The 22,528-nt window shown below is 43.1% G+C and overlaps 1 protein-coding gene across 6 annotated transcripts in view; it reads right to left on the bottom strand.

Moving 5' to 3' along the window:
• P4HA1 (prolyl 4-hydroxylase subunit alpha 1) overlaps nt 1–22,528 on the bottom strand; it is a 110,609-nt gene that overhangs the window by 48,404 nt on the left and 39,677 nt on the right. For all 6 annotated transcript variants that reach the window (XM_068257661.1, XM_068257662.1, XM_068257659.1 and 3 more), the window contains one exon: nt 169–263. In XM_068257661.1, the coding sequence (XP_068113762.1) occupies nt 169–256 (88 nt within the window). In that variant the 5' untranslated portion in view covers nt 257–263. The remainder of the gene's footprint in view (nt 1–168; nt 264–22,528) is intronic.

Below are 22,528 nucleotides of genomic sequence, written 5' to 3'. Positions count from 1 at the left end.
ATGGGAGCAGCTAATTCCCTGCCTTCAGCCTCACGTGTGAGAGAGGCCCGATCTCTAGGACTACAGACTGCTTTGCTGCAGAAAAGTGCATGTTTGAATCACATGATTGTTTTTGATTGCCAAAGCTTTCTTCAGAGCAATTTAATGGAGTAGGAAATAAGTTCTTACCTATGGAAGTGAAGAAGTCTACATGTGCCTGGCATACAGAGAAGAGCACCAAGACAGGCAAGAAGCTGAAACCCTTCAAAGTCTTCATTGTAAACCTTCAGAGAAAGAAATAATCACAAATGCAACAGAGACAGTAGATTGACAAAGACATGAAAATATGTGCACATTAGGAGAAGGTTTGCTCATCACTACAGTTTCAGTCATTTCTACTCCTCTCAGGTTATTCCCAGATATGGAGAACTGGTTCCACAATGCAGATGTACATAAAAGAATGTGGAGTCAGCCCCATGCATGTCTATGGGATTTGGGAACATCCAGCACTCTTAACAGTAGTACCCAGGGAAGGTGTGCCATAGCCTGTCTAACCTGCAGGAAATCCCACTGTACAGATCCATGAAAGAATGTAAGAGAAAGCACAAGTCTCACCCAGCCAAAAAGAGAAGACATATTCACCATTACTTGTATTCTATGAGCATGAAGTTGCATGTCTCTCTTAGGACTGGAACCCACTGGGAATCGCTGCAGTGATTTTAAATTGTGCCATTGCTGAGTGCAGCGATTCCTAGAGCGACCGTGGCTTGCTGCAATTTGCAGCACTTTACAGTAAAACTGTAAAGCACGTCTGATTTTTTTTTTAATTAAATAAACAAACCTTTATTATACTTACCAGGTATCCGGAATGTCTGGGTTCTGCCCGTAGCCCCACCCCCTAAAGAAGTCAGTCATAGGCGTTTCTCTAGTACAAACTAGAGAAGTGCCACTGACCTCTTCTGGTAGCGGGCAGGGCTATGTACGATATCCGGACATTGGGACATTTGGTAAGCATAATTTACTGTATTTAAAAATTCCAAACCTTTGCCCCCCAAATTGCTTTTCGAAGCGATTTTGCAGCGCTTCTATACATTGCATTGAGCGCAAACCCTCTCAAAATGCTGCATGTCCTGTAACTGCGATTAACCCTAATACCAATCGCACTAGTGGGGTCCCCAACATTCATATATATTGGCAAAGCTTTTTTTGGAATTGCTGGCGATTGTCAGCGATCCAAAAATCGCCCTAGTGGGTCCCAGCACTAAAATTTGTTCAGGTGCATGGTATATAAGTATTGTCAAAGTGTAGAGCTCCATACACATGCCACCTCTGCAGAGAATACAGAGCTTGTACAGCGGCCCCAACGCTTCTCGTCTGCACGGCTGGCAATTCATCTTGGCAGATCACTTCTGCTGAATGACAGCATTATTCTCCCCGCTTACCCCACCTGCTGTCACTCTTGCCCTGCAATGTCGGCCGAGGGATCGGTCCAAATCCTTGCCGTGCGACATTGAGTGTGTATACGGGGATTAAAGGGAACCAGAGATTAACGTTTCACACAAAATAAACATATCAGTCCATAGCTTGTAAAGAATAAATGCTCTACCTGATAATGTCGCCGCTCTGGTGTGCCTTTTTAGTGTTTTTATTCATTATTGCTCCAGGAAAAATCCAATATGGCCGCCGGCTCATATCCCTTCTGCTTCCGGGTTATGAGTTGTTCTGGATGTGCTGTCTAGGCTATATGAGACTAGGCTGCTGTCTAGGCTATATGAGATTAGGCTGCTGCAGCCTTTCATCTGTGTGCTTTCATTTTGGTATGATGTGCAGCTGCCTGTAGGAAGTGTCTCATATGAAACTGCAGTCATCATTATCTATGCAGAGTGCACACAGCACACAGATCATATTGCAGCCACACTTGTCTGTTTCAGAGATTCTCTCTCAACAGGAGCAGCCCCTCCCATGTCATCAGAGCTCTCAGTATTCAAAGCAGGAAAGCTGAGCCAGGAGGGGGCAGGCTTGGGCTTGAAAAGACTTCACAGAAGCGTGACTCAGCTAGGATTCCAGGTCAAACCTAGACTGAGCCAGTCGGGGATTCTTATCACAGCTGATAGACTAATTAAGCAGATAAGAATGAAACTAAAAGCAGAGAAGGTGTTTACTGTCATGTTCCCACTGATAAATGTAGTAAAATACATGAGGGTGCTTCGTCTCTGGTTCTCGAAGGACTGACTGAGGGAAATGTTAAGAGGTTGCTAAACATAACTACAGCAGCCTTTTCTGAACTAAGATTTTACTTCAGCACCACAGCTGCTATTATGTACACATGCACACCAATGGGAATTAACGCTTTCATACAAGAGTTGTGAGTAAGTTAAAGGACCACTATCGCAAAGAAAAAAAAAAAAGATAAAATACATGTAAACACATACAAATAAGAAGTACATTTCTCCCAGAGTAAAATGAGCCATAAATTACTTTTCTCCCATGTTGCTGTCACTTACAGTAGGTAGTAGAAATCTAACATTACAAACTGGCTTTGGTCTAGTCCATCTCCATGTGGTGTTCTCCACAGAGCGCTGTGATTACAGCGCAGGAGATCTGGGTGCCGCCGGCACCACCATAGACCGTAACAGGAATTACGGTTATAGCAGCGCACAGCCAGTAACTTTGGCTCCGTCAGAAGACAAAGCTTAAGTCTTCCAGCAATAGCTAGAAGCTGAATTACATTACTCCCTACTATCCACGTGGACCTAGAGGGGGGATAGTTTTTAACACCCTTGTGGGAACTTGTGCAGCAGCAGGATAAGCCATACCGGCTGTATCCTGCGCCCAAGTCTCCCGGCGGCTAATTCACATGTATGGTTCCCAGCATGGTCTTTGTGGTTTATAAAGACACTCCCTGAAAAGGATTTATACAAAGATGTGGCCAGACTCTCTGCTCGCTGTAGGACAGAGCAACAGCCATTCACTAAGTGCTTTTGAAAATAACTAAAACCGAAAAAAAAAACCCATGAGGATATGTGCTAGTCCAAAACCTGTCAGTTTGGTCGGATTTCTATCACCTACTGTAATTGACAGCAACATAGGAGAAAGTAATGTATGTATCATTTTACTCTGGAAGAAATGCACTTTGTATTTGTATGTGTTTACATGTATTTAAAATGTTATTTTTGCTATAGTGTTCCATTAAGGTGCCATTTTAGGGTTAGTAAGCGGTGTAACAGACATTACACCACATCATGTAATGAACCCCTTACAGCACATAATGAACTATTGGACTTAAGTCTGATAACACAGGCTCATTTCTATAGCTCAAAATATACTAGAATTTCATCTGCTTGCTGGCAAGCGCTAACATTTTCATGTTCATTACAAAGAGCTGAAGCAAATGACTCCCACGCCAATTGTGTGCTAAGAAGATGCCAAACTGACAGTCAGAATACTGCCTACAGCTTCTCAATGTCAACAACAAAGAAGATGAGATTATTCTACATTCTGGGTCCTGATAACGCGAGTTTAGCTGCAAAGTATGAATGCAGAGCTAGTCATCAATGTGCAGGAGAATTCTTCATAGCCTAGCATACAGTACAATATTATGGCCTTCATCAATGCTTTTCTGGCAAGCTGCAAGAAAAATAAAAGGTTCTGATTTATACATTAAAGGAGAAATGTTACTACCATTACCGAATTGGCTAAATCCACAGCTGGCAAAGGATAAATGTTCATCTAAATCTCTACTGACAAATCTGCAGCATTATTGAATTTTCTTTCCGCAGCAGCTGTGATTTGTTAACATGCAACTTGTCTACACAAACATTGCTCTGCCTATTTACTACCCCAGCCCTCTCCTATAATCTGCCAATATGGCAGTAATCACACAAACACTGCCCTGCCTGTTTACTGCCTCACAAACATCAATATAACAAACATAAGCTCATACCCACTGCCACAGTGGGATATTATTGGTGCCTAAACAATTGAAAGTGAATACATAATCAGTCTAACCTGCCCATATCGGTAACACTGGTGTATCATTGCCATATCTCAAGGCCATAGAATATCACATTTGCTATGCCCTTATATAGTCCATTGCAACCCACTATGCCAGTTCCCTAACTCTTTCACACTGGGTATTGCGGTGTGTTATGGACACTATAATAATATTGTAATTGTACGTTCACGTCATCGCATTGGCAGTGTTGTGTTGAGGAATACGTTGGCATAAATGTTGCAGGCCAAACAGTTTTTAAACACATGGGAGAAAGCAGTTGTGATGTCTGGCACTGTAGTTTAATAGATCAGCAGCAAGTGTACAGCAGTGACAAACAAACGTCCATGAAAAACATGAGTAGATGGTACAGGATGTGGTACTTATCGTGCTCTATGCTGGAGGTGGGAGGCACTGTGGGCGCCAGTGGGTGCACGGCCTTACGACCGTTTCGTTTGGGGTGAGCCTATCTTCCTCGGAGGCCTGACGTGCACGTGCAGTGGGTGCACGTCAGGCCTCCGAGGAAGATAGGCTCACCCCAAACGAAACGGTCGTAAGGCCGTGCACCCACTGGCGCCCACAGTGCCTCCCACCTCCAGCATAGAGCACGATAAGTACCACATCCTGTACCATCTACTCATGTTTTTCATGGACGTTTGTTTGTCACTGCTGTACACTTGCTGCTGATCTATTAAACTACAGTGCCAGACATCACAACTGCTTTCTCCCATGTGTTTGATGCCATGTCTTCACTTCTGTCTTGAGCACGTAGTTCTTGCTGGAGTCATACAGCTGTCAATATTGCCATCACAGTTCACTCTGAGTGCCGGCCTACCCTTCTCCAAGTTGTCCTATCAAACAGTTTTTAAGGCTAACTCCAGATGGCAATCAGATAGAATTCCTGGATCAACATCACTGGGCAGTAAAATTGCCACGATCGCGGTTTTTGAAAAATCCGAATGACTTTACCGCTGATTCTACCGAGGATTTTGACGGTCAGAAAAATCACTCACAGTGATTCTCAGGCCCTTGTCTCAAACTAAGTGGCATAACTATAGCAAACTCTCCCCTTCTGCAGAGTAGTGCAGTGGAGCAGTTTAAGAATGATTGCCACAGTGCTGCTTCAGCAGAAAAATCAAGCTGAAAAGAGGCCCAAGGCAAGATGCTAGCCACACAAGGGGGTTTGGATGCCAAGAGGGGTCCCATAGGTTGTTGCTGCACCCCATCTCAAACAGACAATGGCCTCAATTCACTACGCTTATCTCCTGTCTTTAATAACGTTTCTAGAGTTATCACCATGGTGATAAGGCATGTAGTATTCAGGAAACATTTTACCTCAGGCAAACCTAAAGTTAACTCTTCTGTCTTTAAAGGAATACTGTAGGGGGGGGGGGGGGTGAGTTTAACTTACCCGGGGCTTCTAATGGCCCGTACTCACGGGCTGCAGAAGTGGCCTGTCGCCAGCACACGTGAGCGTGCTAGCGACAGGCCGGCGACAGCTTCTCTCCAGGTCCCTCCGCGTACACACGCGGAAGAGGGACCAGCGGCGAGACGGAAGCTGTCGCCGACGTTCCTCCTCCCCCCGCCGGAAGCTTCATTCACCTCTATGGAGGTTGCTGTCGCTAGTCCGCGTACTCACGCGGACTAGCGACAGTTGCGGCGGAGGTGCGGCGGCGACTGTTGCCATGCGATTGAAACTTTCAATCGCATGGCGACAAGAGCGGCGGGCGACAGTTCGGGGTGCGCGCGCGTGCGACGGCCCATACTCACGGGCGACCTGTCGCCGCAACACGCGCGCCGCGTGTTGAGGCGACAAAAGTCCCTCGTGAGTATGGGCCATAATGGTCCACCGCAGACATACTGTGCTTGCACAGCCACTCACTGATGCTCCGGCCCCGCCTCTGGTTCACTTCTGGAATTTCAGACTTTAAAGAGAATCTGTATTGTTAAAATCGCTCAAAAGTAAACATACCAGTGCGTTAGGGGACATCTCCTATTACCCTCTGTCACAATTTCGCCGCTCCTCGCGCGTTAAAAGTGGTTAAAAACAGTTTTTAAAAGTTTGTTTGTAAACAAACAAAATGGCCACCAAAACAGGAAGTAGGTTGATGTACAGTATGTCCACACATAGAAATACATCTATACACAAGCAGGCTGTATACAGCATTCCTTTTGAATCTCAAGAGATCATTTGTGTGTTTCTTTCCCCCATGCATCTCTCATGCACTGAAGTTTCAGGCTGCTCTTTTCTTCTTGCAAACAGCTTTGCCCTTGTTTGTAATTCCTCAGTATGTGAAAGCCCAGCCAGCTCAGAGGACGATTTATCCAGCTGATTAGAGCAGCTTCTCTCTTCTCTCTTATCTAAATAACACACAGGCAGTGTGCATAGAGGGGCCAGAAAGGATGAGTTCATAGCAGAACCACAACACTGAAGAACTTGGCAACCTTCCAGACACAGGCCGACAAGTCTGACAGGGGAAAGATACATTGATTTATTACAGAGACTGTCATAGTAGAAAGTGCTGCAGTTAGCCAGAACACATTAGAATAGCTTTTGGAACATGTAGGATGATTAAAAACAGGATGCAATTTTTGTTACAGAGTCTCTTTAAAGTCTGAAAACCACTGTGCCTGCGTTGCCGTGTCCTCGCTCTCGCTGATGTCACCAGGAGCGTACTGCACAGACCCAGTATGGTCTGTTCCTGCACCGTACAATCCTGGTGACGCTAGTGGGAGCGAGGACACGGCAACGCAGGCGCAGTGGTTTTCACACTTTAAAGTCTGAAATTCCAGAAGTGAAGCGGAGGCGGGCCGGAGCATCGGTGAGTGGCTGTGCGGGCACAGGATGTCTGCGGGAGACCATTAGAAGCCCCGGGTAAGTTCAACTTATTTTCCCCCGAACCCCCTACAGTATTCCTTTAAGTTAAGGTGAGATCTCTAAACTAACTCGAACAATAACTCCAGAATGCTAAAGTTAAACACAGGCTGTTCTTAAACTGCATGTGAAAATAACCACAAAGGAGGTAACTTAAAGGAATACTATAGATTCACATATTTTTTCCATTGACACAGGAATTGTTTGGGAAGTGCTGCTGAGTACTGGTGTATACATTTTAGTAGCAACCTCTTTGTTTACGGTTATCAAAATACTTTCAAACTTTACTGACACCAAAACTGATGGCAGACAGCCATGAGGAGAGGGGAAATTCCCCTCACACTTGATCAGTTAACTATGTGTAACTGTGTGTGACAGAGAGAAAGCTCCAACAGCTGCAGCTCCGGTGTCCTGTGTGTCTGACTGAAGTGTCTGGAGAGAGCAGAGATAATGTAACTAATTGTCACAGCTTTTTTATACTGTTTTTGCTTTCAGAGTTTGATATGTTTGATATTTGCTTTCTGTAGTCTGATATGCAACTCTGGCTGTGCATTGAAGCACACACCCCTTCTGCAATTGATTTGTCCCAATATAGCTAAATCCTACCCTCAATAAATTACATCTTTTGCCTCTGATATTTAACATGAAAAGTAGGAAAATGTTTACACAGCTAATTAGACATAATTTGTACATTGTCATTTTAGAACACTTAGGTATTGATAGTATTCCTTTAAGGAATGAAGAGATAATAGAACTCTTACTGTGTGGTGGCAAGTTTTCTCTTGCCTTATCTCCAGCATGATCTTAGTGAATTGAGGCCAATGTTTCAACCAGTCACCGGCATGCTCCTCTTGCTAGGAAGGCAGTGTGCGGTCATAGCTTTATTGCTTACAAATGATGCACATTTGAAGCATTTGAGGGCCACAAAAAATGGCAAAGAGTGCTGCAGAACACAATTTGCAGCCAAGTAAGAATCCTTTTCATCTTACTGACCATCTCTAGTGTGCATTATGTGACCTTTTGAACTGCAGGAGCTTCAACTAACTTTAACAATCTGCATTATTTATGGGCTACAAAGCATGCAACTGCATAGGGAGGAGTGGGAGATCTGAGGTGAGACCATTCCTCCCTCCCCTGGCCATGTATGGAATGTTGTATCAACATATTATCCTTGTTTGTATTCTGTAAAAGTACATAAACACATGTGATAATCGTCACAGAAATAGCCAATAACAACCATTTCAGCCAACAATCAAGCGTGTGTACAGAGGCCGACCGAGCAATTATGCTCGGGCATTGGGGGGTGTTGCTAGCCTAAAGGCTACCAATAGGTCTGCACAGCATCATTCCCCGATTTGTTGCCAGAGGGATAGATCCCCAATCCCCGACGGGCAACAATTATCGCATGTGTGTATCCAGTTTAAGGCCCCTTTCACACTATGGCGGTGCATTGCGACAAATTGCCGCACTGCTAGCGCAGCCTAGTGAAAGTCTATTGGGGAGTTCATACTTCCCACGTTGTGGTACACTGCGCCGTAAGTGCCCGATTTAACGCTAGCACATACCTACGTTACCACGCGGTTCCTGAGGCGATCTGCATCAGCCCGGAAGTCATGTTAGTCTATGGCGACGCAGGGGTCTCTAACCACATTGGTGTTGTGGTGCACCTGTGTGGAAGCATATTTTTACAATACGCTTCCGTGCACTTCCACTCCACATACCCGAAAGTAGGAAGTGACCGCAAGCGTGCGTCACTTCCTGCTTGGCTGAATGCCAGACTGGCCGAATGCCAAAAACAGGCCTTCAGGGAATACCGCGTTAGTACACGGTATTCCCTGAAGGCCTGTTTTTTGGCGTTGCAATGTGGTGTGTTGGCCGCGATGCACCACATACGCCAGATTGCACAGTGAAAGCAGCCTAAGGCCCCATTCACACTTAGAAGCACAAAACACCGGCGATTTTTGCGGGAGTGATTCTTCTGCAATTTCACGCAGAAAAATCACTGCACAGTGCAGCGATTTCTCAGCGATTGCGTTTAGCGCTTCTATAGCACTGAAACGCAATCGCCAGGAAATCCCCTGAAAATGGTGCATGCTACGCGTTTGCGTTTTGCGATTTTGGGTGATTTGCGCAAATCGCCCAAGTAAGAATGGGCCCATAGGGTTTTATTACACTAGCGCTTTCAAAAGCCCTAGCATTTGAGCGTTTTGCCGAAATCGCTCGAGTGTGAATGGGGCCTTAGTGTTTCTATACTTTGTGCTACCAATTGTAAAGCTACACAGAAAGTAGCCACACAAAAAGTGATAGGTTAATAGTCGGTGCGAAGAACACCAACTTAACATTTTTAAATTGCAGCACATTTTAAATCAGAATTCATATAACAATGATTGGTAGAAGTGTTGTCCAAGAGAAGGAGCTGGTGCTTGTTTTGGAAAGGCCAGAGTTACATCGTTGTATAACAAGCACTGCCAAAAGTCTCTGCTTATAAAGATGGACACTCACCAAGATTCTTTGGACTTTTTCTTCCCTTCTTAAAAAGTTCACAAGAATTATAACATTTCTGAATATTTAGGAAATACTTAGACTTGAGATTGCCATTAGCCAGTGCAAAAACCCAGCCAATTTTATTGGCTTCTTATGCACCAAACAGGAAGCAAGTTTGTAGATTTTTAAACTGTGCAAACATCTACTGTATCTGAATTCACATTCATAATTTGGCTTTTGCATAAGTCGCACAACTAATGTATTTCAATGGCATCTGATTTTTTTTTTTCATGTGCTTTTAAAATCGCAGGGTGGTTTTTTTCCCTCATTTTCCCTGTATGATGTGCAAATCACTTTTATTGCACATTATTATGAAGTCAACGGAAATGCAGAAATATTTTTTTTTTTTTTTTAATTTAAACAAAACACGTGAAAAACATGGAAAATGTCATGCGCAATTTGCATGGATCAGTGTTACAGCTGCCTTTCAAAGCGGGCAGAAGTGAAGTCACCTTCTGTCAGCTGCTCTCCTGTACCGATGCTGTACAGGAGTGAGTCTGAATGCTACCGCGTTCAGACTCAACATGTCGCGTTCCTCCGCCTCCCAGTAACGCCACCACGTGTCAGCGCTTGACAGGCGTGGTGTTACAACCGCTGTAATAAATTGCACCTGAATTGCACTGGCAGGCAGCTGAACTGCTCAGCAAACACACCGTTCAGCCACCCGTGAGGAAGGGGCTTAACTTGGATAGGAGAGAGTGGGAAGGTGTGTGCCAGTCAAGCTACATTCACGCTTGGCAACTAGTGTGCTCTTCTGCATGTTGTGTGCATTCATATGCATTACAATACATTAGAAACAAGCATGGCATCAAGCTGGCAAGGATATAAAGAGTTTCCTGACTTCTCTAGATAGGTAATGTGCATACAGACATACAGCATGGGCGCCACGTACACACACACGCACTTGTATTCTCTGATTCGGGATTTAAGAAATCGCTATTCCAGCCCATTTTCAACTACAAGTATAAACCGGAAAATAAGACAATAAGAAAATAATTTAATTACTACTTTAAAAGTTAAACATAAATCACAGATAATTCAACTTCAAGAAAACCTGGAGAACTTTTTACAACTGCTTTTGTACACAATGCTACATTAAGGTTCCATTCTCGCATTAGGAGAAGTGCAATGCATACAGTATGTTAAAAGTATGCTTTCCTGCCACTGTAAACATTAATGTTGCCTATGCTTCCCTGCCACTGTAAACATTAATGTTGCCTATGCTTCCCTGTCACTGTAAACATTAACGTTGCCTGGTAAATGCAGATTGTGCATTATTCTGGCCGGGCCCATCGCACATGTGAACGTACCATAGAAATATTGTATCGCATTGTGTTTATACAGCTTGTTATGACCAAACACCCAGGGCACAGGAGCCATATTTATCTACTGTGTTTAATCCTATATCACGGCTTCTAACAAAAGCAGTATGAAAGAAATGTTGCAGCTGTGAAGCAATCCCTGCAATTTCAGATCCACAGGTTCTAATCTAGTGATACCCAGAGACCACCTGAAAACTTTTGGTCCTAGAGCCTTCTGGCATGCTGCTCCTACATTATGGAACTCCTTACCTCAGCAGATTAGGGCAGCTCCATCTTTGGACGGGTTTAAATCCAGACTGAAAACCCACCTGTTCAGTTTGGCATTTGCAAAAATATAATTTTTTTCCTCTGTTAATACTTCATCCTAATAACAATTACCAAATCTGAGAGAGCCTAAGTGCTTTCAGTCCTATGGGAGAAAAGCGCTAAAGAAATGGTTATTGTTAGGTGAGTGAACACCATCAGCTTATTAACTAAATATGACTTTGTAACATGATAGGTTGCATTGGACATGTAGAGGAAAAAAGGTTACTTATCGTTTTCACTTTAACCAAAAAGAAGCAAGGGATTGAGAGGCATTCGAGATGCTGTTAACCTCATGCAAATGTATGCAGCTTAGAATTGGATCAGTCAAGTGCAGCAAACCATTTTGACTGGTCTCATTTTAAGGTTTGTAAATTTGCATAGAAGTCACATAAAATGTGTATCAATTCAAAATTAATGTCATCCCATTGGCCATCTACAAGCACACAGTTTGTTATCAAGGAAAACATAGTACCTTACAGCATAAAAAAAAAAAAAAAAAAAAAAAAACACAACAAAAACCAAAACACAAAACTAAAATTGTGCTCATTTTCCAGTTAAGTCCAATAAAGCCTGCACACCAATATAGATACGAATTCTGCCTTTGATTCCACACAAACGTCCAAAATAAAGCCCATTCCAGTAATTGTGTCAGGGCCACACAGTATCCTTTTTAAAGTTAGGCCAAAAAAATAAAATTGGCTGTGTGGGAGGGGCTCTAGTTTTGGTATACCATCAAATACATTTCTAGTTGACCTATCACAATCATATGCAGGATGACAGGCCCACTTCTTCACAGTGATCCCAAGTTTAGATTAGTATAAGGCATCCCTATGATGAACTCTCTGTTTACCATATGTAGCAAATTGTGTTTGGCTACACAGCGATTGTGAAACTTCCATGGCACTTAAGCAGATTAAGGGTGGCCATACACATGGCGATTTAGCGGCCAATAGATGATCCAATTTGATTCTAATTGGATAAAAATCGTTGCCGCCAAGTGCATGCCCGACAATGCAACCAATTTTGGTCGCATTCTCGATCGCGCATGCTGCAAGATGTTTCTCGATTGGGTGCCCGGCGTGCAATTTTCCGACGCTCGACGAGCGTGACGAAACCTTCGACACTGTCCCCTAAATGTAAATATATACATTACCTCTCCGCGGCCTCCGCTTGCCCCTCCGCTGCATTCTCCTCTCCATACACGCACGCGCCATGTGTTTTCCTAGTAAGGGTGCGCATGTGACGTCACACACGTGCGCCCTTACAAAGAAACTACGTGGGGCGTGCATGTATGCAGAGACGGAATCTCGAAAGCCAGCGGGGACAAGTGGAGGCCAAGGAGAGGTAATGTATACATTTACATGGGGCACAGGGGGTCTTTTACATTAGGGAGGCAAGGCACAGCTTTGGGGTGGCAAATGCGGTGCACAAGGCCGATTATGGATCGATTTCAGCATTAAATTGATAGGGAATCGACCTGTGGTGTACGGGCTGCAGACAGATCTCTCTTAGATTTGATAAGAGAGAGATTTGTCTCTTGTCAGATCTGCCCATACAATCACTAGATATATGGGCACCTTAACACTTGGCAAAAATCATGTGCGGTTTCCACACACAATGTGAAAACACACACAGTGTTTCCCAATATACAATCACAGTGCGTTTTCCCGCAGCAAAAAAAAAAAAAAAAAAAAAAAAAAAAAATTATTCCCTTCTCTCCGCACATCACATGTCCTATTGCTAACAATCAGCTGCTCTCAGCCAACAGTCCAGATTCACCCACAGAAAAAATGCAAACACCTGTTTTTCTGCGGACTCAAGAGTGGCCCCTGCATGAGAGTCAATAAAAACATTTGATTGAATAATGCTGCGTACACACTGGCGACTATGGTCGTTTGAAACAGCTCATTAACGATCGTTCCGCGAACAATCGGGGAAAGAACTTTACCCAACGATCATTAACACGAACGACAAAAGAACGACATCGGGAAGATGGAAATATCCAACCTGACGGATCATATCTACCGACAATCGTTACAAAACTATAGTGTGTACAGACATCGGTCGAGAACGATCGTTACAAGGGCCAATGCGCCTGCGTTGAATTCTGCACAGCTTCAGTACTTCCTTTGTAGCGCGGCCGTAAAGATTGTTACATTGCTCATTTCAATTAAACTTTGTTTTCAAGTTAACAATCATATATTTGTATCTATTGTAACTCCATGTCAGTGGTCTTTTTTTTTTTATTTTATATAAATATGTACGCAACATTTCCTTCTGATCGTTCTTTTCTGCGAGAACTATCGTTAAAATGTGTATGATGATCGCTGCATCCCATCGTTGCATACCAATCTTTCCAATATCGTTCGTCTGGTAACTATCGTTCTTTGCAAACGATAGTTATCGCAAGTGTGTACGAAGCATAAAAGATCTGCTTCCATACTGAACCATCATATTGAGAAGTTGGGCCTTGGAGAATTTAAATGCCTGAAAAAAAAACTGAAAAGGAACACAAAGCTTTTATATGCGTTTTCCCAAGTGTTTATTCTGCAGTTGGAGACCACTTTTCCAGTGGTCTGTCCAAAGAAGCAATAAATATGCAAATTGATATTTGAGTGGGGCAGTTATCTGTGTTGGCATACATTTCCCATTGTTTATCCTTTCCCAGGCACTGTCTGCTGTGTTTACCTCACCACCTACAAACAGGATGTGCAACACTACTGGTGTGTTTATATACTGGGACATTAACATGAACGGAGATATCTCAACAGCAAACAGCTGCTTAGGCGTTAAAACATGGTATTTTAGAACTCGGAAACCATCTGTGTAAACTAGAGTGAACGATTAATGCTGTAAACATTTTTACCACACGGAATTTAATGGATTGTACTAAAACAAATCGCTTTAAATTCTTTTGCAGACATTTTAGAAACAATACTTTAAAGAGAACCCGAGGTGTGTTTAAAGAATGTTATCTGCATACAGAGGCTGGATCTGCCTATACAGCCCAGCCTCTGTTGCTATCCCAAACCCCACTAAGGTCCCCCTGCACTCTGCAATCCCTCATAAATCACAGCCGTGCTGTGAGGCTGTGTTTACATCTGTAGTGTCAGTCTCAGCTGCTCCCCCGCCTCCTGCATAGCTCCGGTCCCTGCCCCCGTCCCTTCCCTCCAATCAGCAGGGAGGGAAGAGATGCAGGCGGGGACTGGAGTTCTGCAGGAGGCGGGGAGAGGAGCAGACTGACACTATAGAGATAAACACAGCCAGCTCTGACAAGCTGTTTGTCAGCAGCATGGATGTGAAGTTCAATACCAACCTAAGCAGAGGGAAGGCTCTGGATCTTAGCGCCTTCCTGTTCCTCTCTGTACCCTTGGTTCACCGTGAAAGTCCATCCCTTCGGGACTCCTCAGAAGGCTCTGAAGCACACTCTGTCCAAGAACTTAAAGGATACCCGAGGTGACATGTGACATGATGAGATAGACATGTGTATGTACAGTGCCCAGCACACAAATAACTATGCGGTGTTCCTTTTTTTTTTCCCTTTCTATGCCTGAAAGAGTTAATCAGGTATGTAAGAGGCAGTTACTGTCCGAGTCAGGACTGTGTCAGACCACAGCATAACCCTCACTGATAAGTGATTACAGCTATAAAATACTTTCCTAGCAGAAAATGTCTTCTGAGAGCAAGAAAGATAAAAAAAAAAATTAAAAAAAAAAAAATCAATAATTCATCGATTTTAGCTCTGGCATACTTCAATTAATGTGTCATTGAGCAAAAACAATGACAACAGTAAAAAAAAAAAACTTAAAAAGTAGATTTAAATATAAAATAAAACTGTGGATTATCTATAAAAAAAAAAAAAAGTCATTTTTAGGAGAAGGAGGATAGATACAATTGTTTATTTCATTAGTTTATTTTCATCTCGGGTGTCCTTTAAAGAGACGGGCACATCTGTACGGCGTATGAACAAGCACAGTATGGACCTGCTCATCTTTGGAAGTACTTAGGGACGTGAGTACTTCAGAAGCTTTTCAGAGATCTGAGGGCCTTTTTCCACTACACAGCTGAATCGCAAAGTCGTAAATTGCTAGTGATTTTTCAATCGCTAGGGTTGCTACTTTATCATAGAAATCATGAGAGAAGTATTTTCCACTATAGTGATTTGATTTGTAAATCGGAATCGCCTTCTGGAGTAATTTTGAGAGAGATAATGCAATGCAAATGAAAAATTGCAATCGCATAACAAAATTAACGAAAAATAGCAATCGCTGGCGTTTGTGATTGCTAATGGACAAAGGCCGTAAGGCATATTCCACCAGTTGGTGGAGTAAATTTCATGTGGGAACAACAGTGGACCGAGTGCATAGAGAGAAATAGGCCACTGATGGAAATGTTCCAGTAAAGATGCAGAAAGCCATAAAAGTCATGTAAAGGTTCTAACTTCACCACATAACTAATGTATTTATTGGCACCGGACAAGGAAATGAGCAGCGCTACTTAAAAACAGATAAGTGCCTACCTGCAAGAGAGTGCCAGCCCCACTTGTGGGGTAAAATACACCCCTAGCATACACATGACCTGTCTACCACTGGAGGATGTTGGTTTCCTGTAAAGGCTCAAAACTGTACATATCTGATAATTTAACTTAAAGTGGACCCAAATTAAAAATACAAGATTTCAGAAATAAAATCTATTTACTAAATTATAATAATAAATAGCAGCCTTTTTTCAGCTGCATGATGACAAATATAAAATATTTTACATTTATTGGAGGAACCCCTCCCTTCCTTTCAAATTGCCGGCATTTTTCCGGCAAACTGGTGAAGTAGATGGTGTCCAGCAATGGAGGAATTGCTAATGGCTGCCCCCAGTATAACCCTAGCTATGAAAAGAGAAGGGTGAAAAGCATGCACTGAAATGCTCATAGGCTTGCAGGAGTGTTTATTTATCTTTGTATGTGTCAGAGTGGTGCAACTAAATATTTTTAATTAAAAAAATGTTTGGTTTGGGTCCGCTTTAAGGTACCCTTTAAAAAAAGCAGCAGGGACAGCCATACTATCCCAGGGAACAAAAAACCCAACACATACATAAAGTAGATAAATACTTATTTTACTTACATATATGTATTGTACTGTTCACGTTTTAATATCAGTGAAGTTTATATAGTAAATAAAGAAAAACCTGTTCCAGGCATTTTCCATCTTTCCTGCCTCTGACTGAAGCCAATTCTGATGTAATTTCCACCCTCCTGTTTTATCCTGCCCGAAATGGTGTAGGCTTTACCAGTCCTCCTCCCCACTGAGCTCTGTACTAAAAACTGCACGGTCATATCTTACTTGCTTTGTAAACACATGGAAACACAGCATAGATCGTATTTCAGCAGCTTCTACACAGTAGTGAGGTATTTTTCCCTTCTCAGCCTTCTTTCACACTGAACTGCCCTCAGCCAATCAGTGAGGCGCGTTAATGTAGGAGGGTAGATAACAAGCTTCCCTCTCCCCAGAATACGTAACAGAATAGACCCAGGATGAAGGAGATAAGATTCATTACAGCAGAGACACATTTATGACGATTATAAGCTAAACTAAGAAATGGATTGACTCTTGGGTGTATGTGGATAGTATCTAGAAAACCTTGAGGGCATATTCACAGTTGCGTTTTAATGCAATGTTAAAGTCACATTGCGTCCACATTTAGAGGTAACGCACTGCAAGCAGTAAGTTACCGTAATACAACATTTTTCAACGTGACTGTAACGTCACACTGTGAATGTCCCATAGGATTATCATTGCAGTGCGGTAAGCTGCGTTATAAGACTTTATAATGGAGGTCCGCCATGTGCTTCTATGAATTTGACCTTAATATCAAAAAAAACAAAACAAAATTAAAAAAAAACAAAAACACACACAATAAAACCCATTTTGCGTCCCCTTAGAAGCCACCTCACCAAATTAAGTTGTTCTTGTGATTATTTTGGAATTCTTGCAATGCAGGGTCAGAATGTAGACTACATAATAAACACAGCAGTGAGTAAATGGAATTTGATTTTATGGCTGACAATTCTGCTTTAATGCTCTCCAATGGCTTAAGGACCGGGCTGTGTTTTAGAGATCTGTGCTGCGTGTGCTCTGCAGCCCGCAGCACAGATCGTAAATACAGCAGGGCGATCAGACTCCCCCCCTCTTTTTTCCCCACTAGGGGGATGACCGGCTGGGGGGTCTTATCGCCGCCGCTCTGTGCGGCCGAGCGGGGGGGGGGGCTCCTCAAAGCCCCCCTCCGCAGCGTTTTCCGCCCTCCCTACCTCTTCCGCCCTCTCGCTCTGGCTGTGAAGTGCGCAGGACGGATATCCGTCCTGTGCATTGTAGGATAGGCTTCAGCCTATCAAATGACGGCGATCCCCGGCCAACCAGAGGCCGGGGATCGCCGATCTGCCCTATGGCGCTGCTGCGCAGCAGCGCCGTATGATGTAAACAGCGGGGATTTCTTCCCCGCGTGTTTACATTTTGCCGGCGAGCCGCGATCGGCGGTTCTCCAGCTGTTCACGGAGGCACCCTCCGTGAACTGACATGGAAAGGCTACTCGATCGAGCGGCCGTTTCCATGGTAACCCACTTAAGACCTGCTGACGCCTATGGGCGTTAGCTGGTCGTTAAGTGGTTAACAGACCATTTAAATATTAGGCTTTTCTTTCCACTTTAGATGCACTGTTTGCTGTGGTGTGCAGCAGAGGGAAGAATGTATGAAGTGGTACTCGTTGCTGCTTTATGAAAATACCCCTCACCACACAGCCTCTTTATAAATAGCTTGCATTACTCAATGTGTCTGACGTGTCTAACTAAGCAGTCATGCCTGCATTACCCAACACATTCATTGCAGCACAACAAAGAGCTGAAAGAATACTAGCCTGAGGGGAGCCAGACGTGTAGATTGGGCAGTAAGGAAGCTTCAGGCTACCATCACCTAGAACTTGCTTAATGCACAGTTTCCCTCATTACTCTTCATGTTATTCAATGTGACCTCAGGAAACAGGTTTGCCAATGTCCCAAATGTTTATCTTGAATGCAGGATAAAAACAACAAGTGGTAAACACAGCTGCTATCTTTAATAGAGCAAAACAATGGAATAGTCAGGCAGGGTTGGAAAGGCTGGCAGGGTTCATACTGAGTATTAGGTTGGGTTTGCAGCATAAAGACATGCTAGAGCAAATACAGTAGAATCCATTTATAGTAAACTCCGAGGGACCAGGAAAAGTAGTTTACTATATCAGAATTGGTTATACATTGTATTTTTATACAGACATTTGCTGGGACCTGAGGACTGACTTTACTATATCCAGAGGTTCACTATATCAGAGTTTACTATAATGAGATCCTACTGTATTTACAACCCTTATAAAATATATAATCCGAACACTTGTATAGTGCTTTTCTCCTGGCCGGACCCCAATCGCTCAAGAGCTGCAGCCACTGGGACGCGCTCAAGAGGCCACCCTGCAGTGTTAGGGCGTCTTGCCTTGAACTCCTTACTAAATAGGTACTGACCCTAGCCAGGATGTGAACCCTGGTCGCCTATGTCAAAGGCACAGCCGTTAAACAGTACACTATAGACATACTCACTATGGCTTCCATTTACTAAAGCAGTTCAGTAAAAGGAATAAAAAAAAAAAAAAAAAAAAAAGTTGGTAAAATACAGTTTTCAGCATTTTAGACTTTTCCCAAAATGTACTAATATTTCTGCACACATGGCCATAGTTTAGTAATGTAGTGAGAATATTCCTCTTATTCACCAAGACCTGCATGGCAATGTAGAAGTCTTAAAGAGAACCTAAACTGAAACTAAAAATAAATAAAATTACCCAGGGCTTCTACCAGACCCCTGCACCGTCACAAAATGATCCACCGATCCCCTGCAGTGGCTGAGTTTCGTTCCTGACGACTCAGCCAGTCGATGGCCACTGCTCCTGCGCGCCCTCGATTACACTTCTGTTGCCAGGAGCAAGGAAAAAAACAAAAAAAAAAAAACACAAATCAGCTTGCACACTGTGGGCTTAACACTGCACTACAAACTCTTGCTACTATGGAAAAGAAAAATAGCTAAGCCATACCTCAAACTAGTACAACCCCAAAATAGCAATGCAACTACAGTAGTTTACTACCCTAGGCCCCTCCTTCACTTAAGCGTATTGGAAAACCCAAGTGCCGAAGCAGTGCGGTTGCAATTCCCATTCATTATAATGAACGGAAATTGCAATTTATTTTGTGGGAATCATGCATCCCCATTTGTGGTGAACCACAATGCATGGATAGGGCCATTACACGGTACAGTTTATGCACTTCTGATGTCCTTGCAGATCGCATTGCAACGCATTCCCAAAAATGTGGCTGATGCAGCTGTTTGGTGCCTGTATACAGGCAAACTGGCTCTATGCGACACTGCATTGGTTTTGCACCCACACCACCAGCTGACAACTCAGCTTGCGCAGTGTGGGCTTAACACTGCACTACAAACTCTACAATAATGTTAGTTTGTGACAATGTCTGGTGAGGGGACATTTTTTTTTTTTTTTTTTTTTGAAAGTGCAGCCACTCAATATTTTAGCTCAGTAATGGGCAGTTACAGAGATGCCTAAAAAAAAACAAACAAAAAAAAAAAACGCAGGATTAGTTCTCAAAAAGACTTGAGATTCCTAGTTGGTGGACTGCAAGGAGCAGAACACCTATGGAAGCAGATAACATGGAACAGTGTCAGCAAGCTATCTAGCTGTCCCTCAATAAAGGGTGAAGGGTCAAAATATGGCTCCATGTTAAAGTATGGGGTAGACCTTGCATAAAGTCTGAGCTAAATGTGAACGCTGAGTGTTCACCGCAAACTGTCTGCCAATGCGAACCGCAGGCCATCACTAATCAACAGGCAGCATATAACTGCGGACAGTGCCGAGGCCAAGTTCACAGTGGGATGTTGTTGGGAAGTTGCAAAGCAACATTACAACGCAATGCAACAAGACAGTGGTAACACTGCTTAATGCTGCGTTACCGTTGCATTAAGCAGCTACAGTAAAGCATGCAGTCAATGAAAAGTATGCATTCCTGTACCCGGTAACGCGTGCATTTAGAGGTAATGCACTGCATCAGTGAGTTACCATAACGCAACACGTTACCATGCAATACTAACGTTGCACTGTGAACATCACAGACTTTTAATTGGAGTGCGGTAAGCAGCGTTATAATACAGCACAGCAAAATTTTACTGTGAACCTAGCCTGATCTCCCATCCAGAGAAATGTTTAGGCAAATTTATGTCTGCCACACAACAGTTCATTTGTTATAAATTAGACAAAAGACACATCTTCTTAATATAGATGGTTTATCTGGTCAACCACCTTGCACCTGTCTGCTATGGATTGTGCTGCTACCAACCACCACTTGTTTTGTACTGCGCAATGCATCTGTAGCACTACCAACACTCCCCTTCCCCAGCACAACTGCCGACATAAAAGGAATGGACAGGTTGGATCAAGACTTGATCAACAAATCACCCAACAAGTCCTGATTTAATAGACTTTCATCAGGGTCTGTGATATCAAATTTCAAGTCTAACATTACAAAAAAATAAAAAACCTGCCACATCACATGGTATATGGTAGGAATTATCCAAACTGACAGCCAATTCGGCCACTATCAGATGTCTCAATAGCAGAATAGGTGTAGAACTTTTGGATACTAAACTATTAAAGAAGCTACCAAACAACCTCTAAAGTATGAAATGGTTAACAGCAGATTTTTCCTTTCATAGAAAAATAAAGTCACAAAAAAAAAAAAATAAATTGCAATTTACAATCCATTTCAAAGGGGACCATGGAACAGTACATGCTCAGCATAACTAAGTGGAGCTGCATTTTCTTCTGTACTCTCAGGGCACAATATGCTCAGTGAAAGGATGATAATCTACCATGCATCCCTCCAAGGATAAAGAAGGATATTATAAATACAATGGCGTTTATATATTTAGATGGTACAGGAATCTACAAAATGTACCTTTTTGTTTTGGACAAAAGGTATACTCTCTGCATCTAATCTTCAAACCTCATAGACCTTGTTCATATTTATTCATAAAAGCATATTTAGTTCCTGCTAAAGTTTAGGCACATTGCTGATCACTAAAACATTGAATACTGCACTGATATCTATAATGGGTGATAAAACTTTGGTGGTGCGCTGATGTCAATCACTCAAATAAACAGTCTAAAAAAATAGCTGCGCACAAAAGACACTGGCAATCTATATTCCACACTCCAAGTGGTAGGCGACACTTCTCCCTCACAGGACAAGCAGATGCTCCGCTTCAGTGAGAAACTACCACCACACCCCAAGCAGTGGCCACTTACAGTAGACCCTCAGTTAGATGGGTCCTCTGGCCGCCCCCTGCCGCCCCCTGCCGTGAGAAACAACCTCTTCCTCACCACTCACTGCTACAGATGCTGGTTCTCTTCACCTCCAAAAGACATATGCCAGAGCTCCCATAGCGTAAAATTGTATAAAATGTTTATTATTAAAAAGATTTCACACTTACAAACATATCCGGGGTAATTTCGCATGGAGTTTTTATGGGCTCCATCCCTAACGCCTGCCCCTCTGCGTCCTCCGTCTTTCCCCTCGGATAGTGGTAAAGGCCGCGTGTACTTGACTGGTTTTGTCGCACTAGGCGACTCTTCAGAAGTAGAATATAATATACATATATACACACACACACACACACACACTTTTTTTTCATTCTCCCCTTTCTGTTCTTGGAGGGTAGGGACAGGTCCTGCACAGCGTAACTAATCAGGATATCATCCCATGCACGCTTTGAGCCTACCATACCATGAACGGATGATGTAGGTAAGCTCTCATACTACATGGAAAATGGTGAAATTGGCCATTCAAAATTTGATGTGCTCACCAGGCTTCAGAACAGGTTCACAGTGGAGACTTGTACGTTGTGATGGCTGCATTGCAATGCGGCGTTCAAAGTGTGGTACCCAAACGCACTGCATGTAGTGGGTTGACCGCAAAACACCCGCGCACAGTGCAGGAAAGCATACTTTTCAGTGACTGCAGTGCTGCTTGCCCGTTGGGTTCCTGCTGTCACAGGTAACAAAACCCGCATTGTGAAGCGTGTATTGAAAATATCTGTAAAGAGAAGCTGCAGGTAAGATCTTTGTGGAATACTAAATTTCAGAATCTCTGAAGGTCTATGTCAGACAATCTAGGTAACGATTACAGGTGGGAAATTTCTGAATGATGAGCTGGTCAATTAGCAGGCTGGAAGAGGAGGACTTTGCCCATGCTGTGCTACTCAACAAAGGTAAAAAAAGATCAAGGCGCAGGACTACTAATGGACAGGATTATAACTCATTTGGCAAGATAAGACAGATCTTTATTTTCAGCTTTATGGAAGGCACTGCAGTAAAGAAGCCATTCTGCTCATAACCACTGTATCCAAAGAAAAACAATACCCCCTGAGCAAATTC

This window comes from Hyperolius riggenbachi, chromosome 10 (assembly GCF_040937935.1).
Source record: "Hyperolius riggenbachi isolate aHypRig1 chromosome 10, aHypRig1.pri, whole genome shotgun sequence".
Lineage (NCBI taxonomy): Eukaryota > Metazoa > Chordata > Amphibia > Anura > Hyperoliidae > Hyperolius > Hyperolius riggenbachi.
This window is presented reverse-complemented; position numbering and strand designations above follow the sequence as displayed.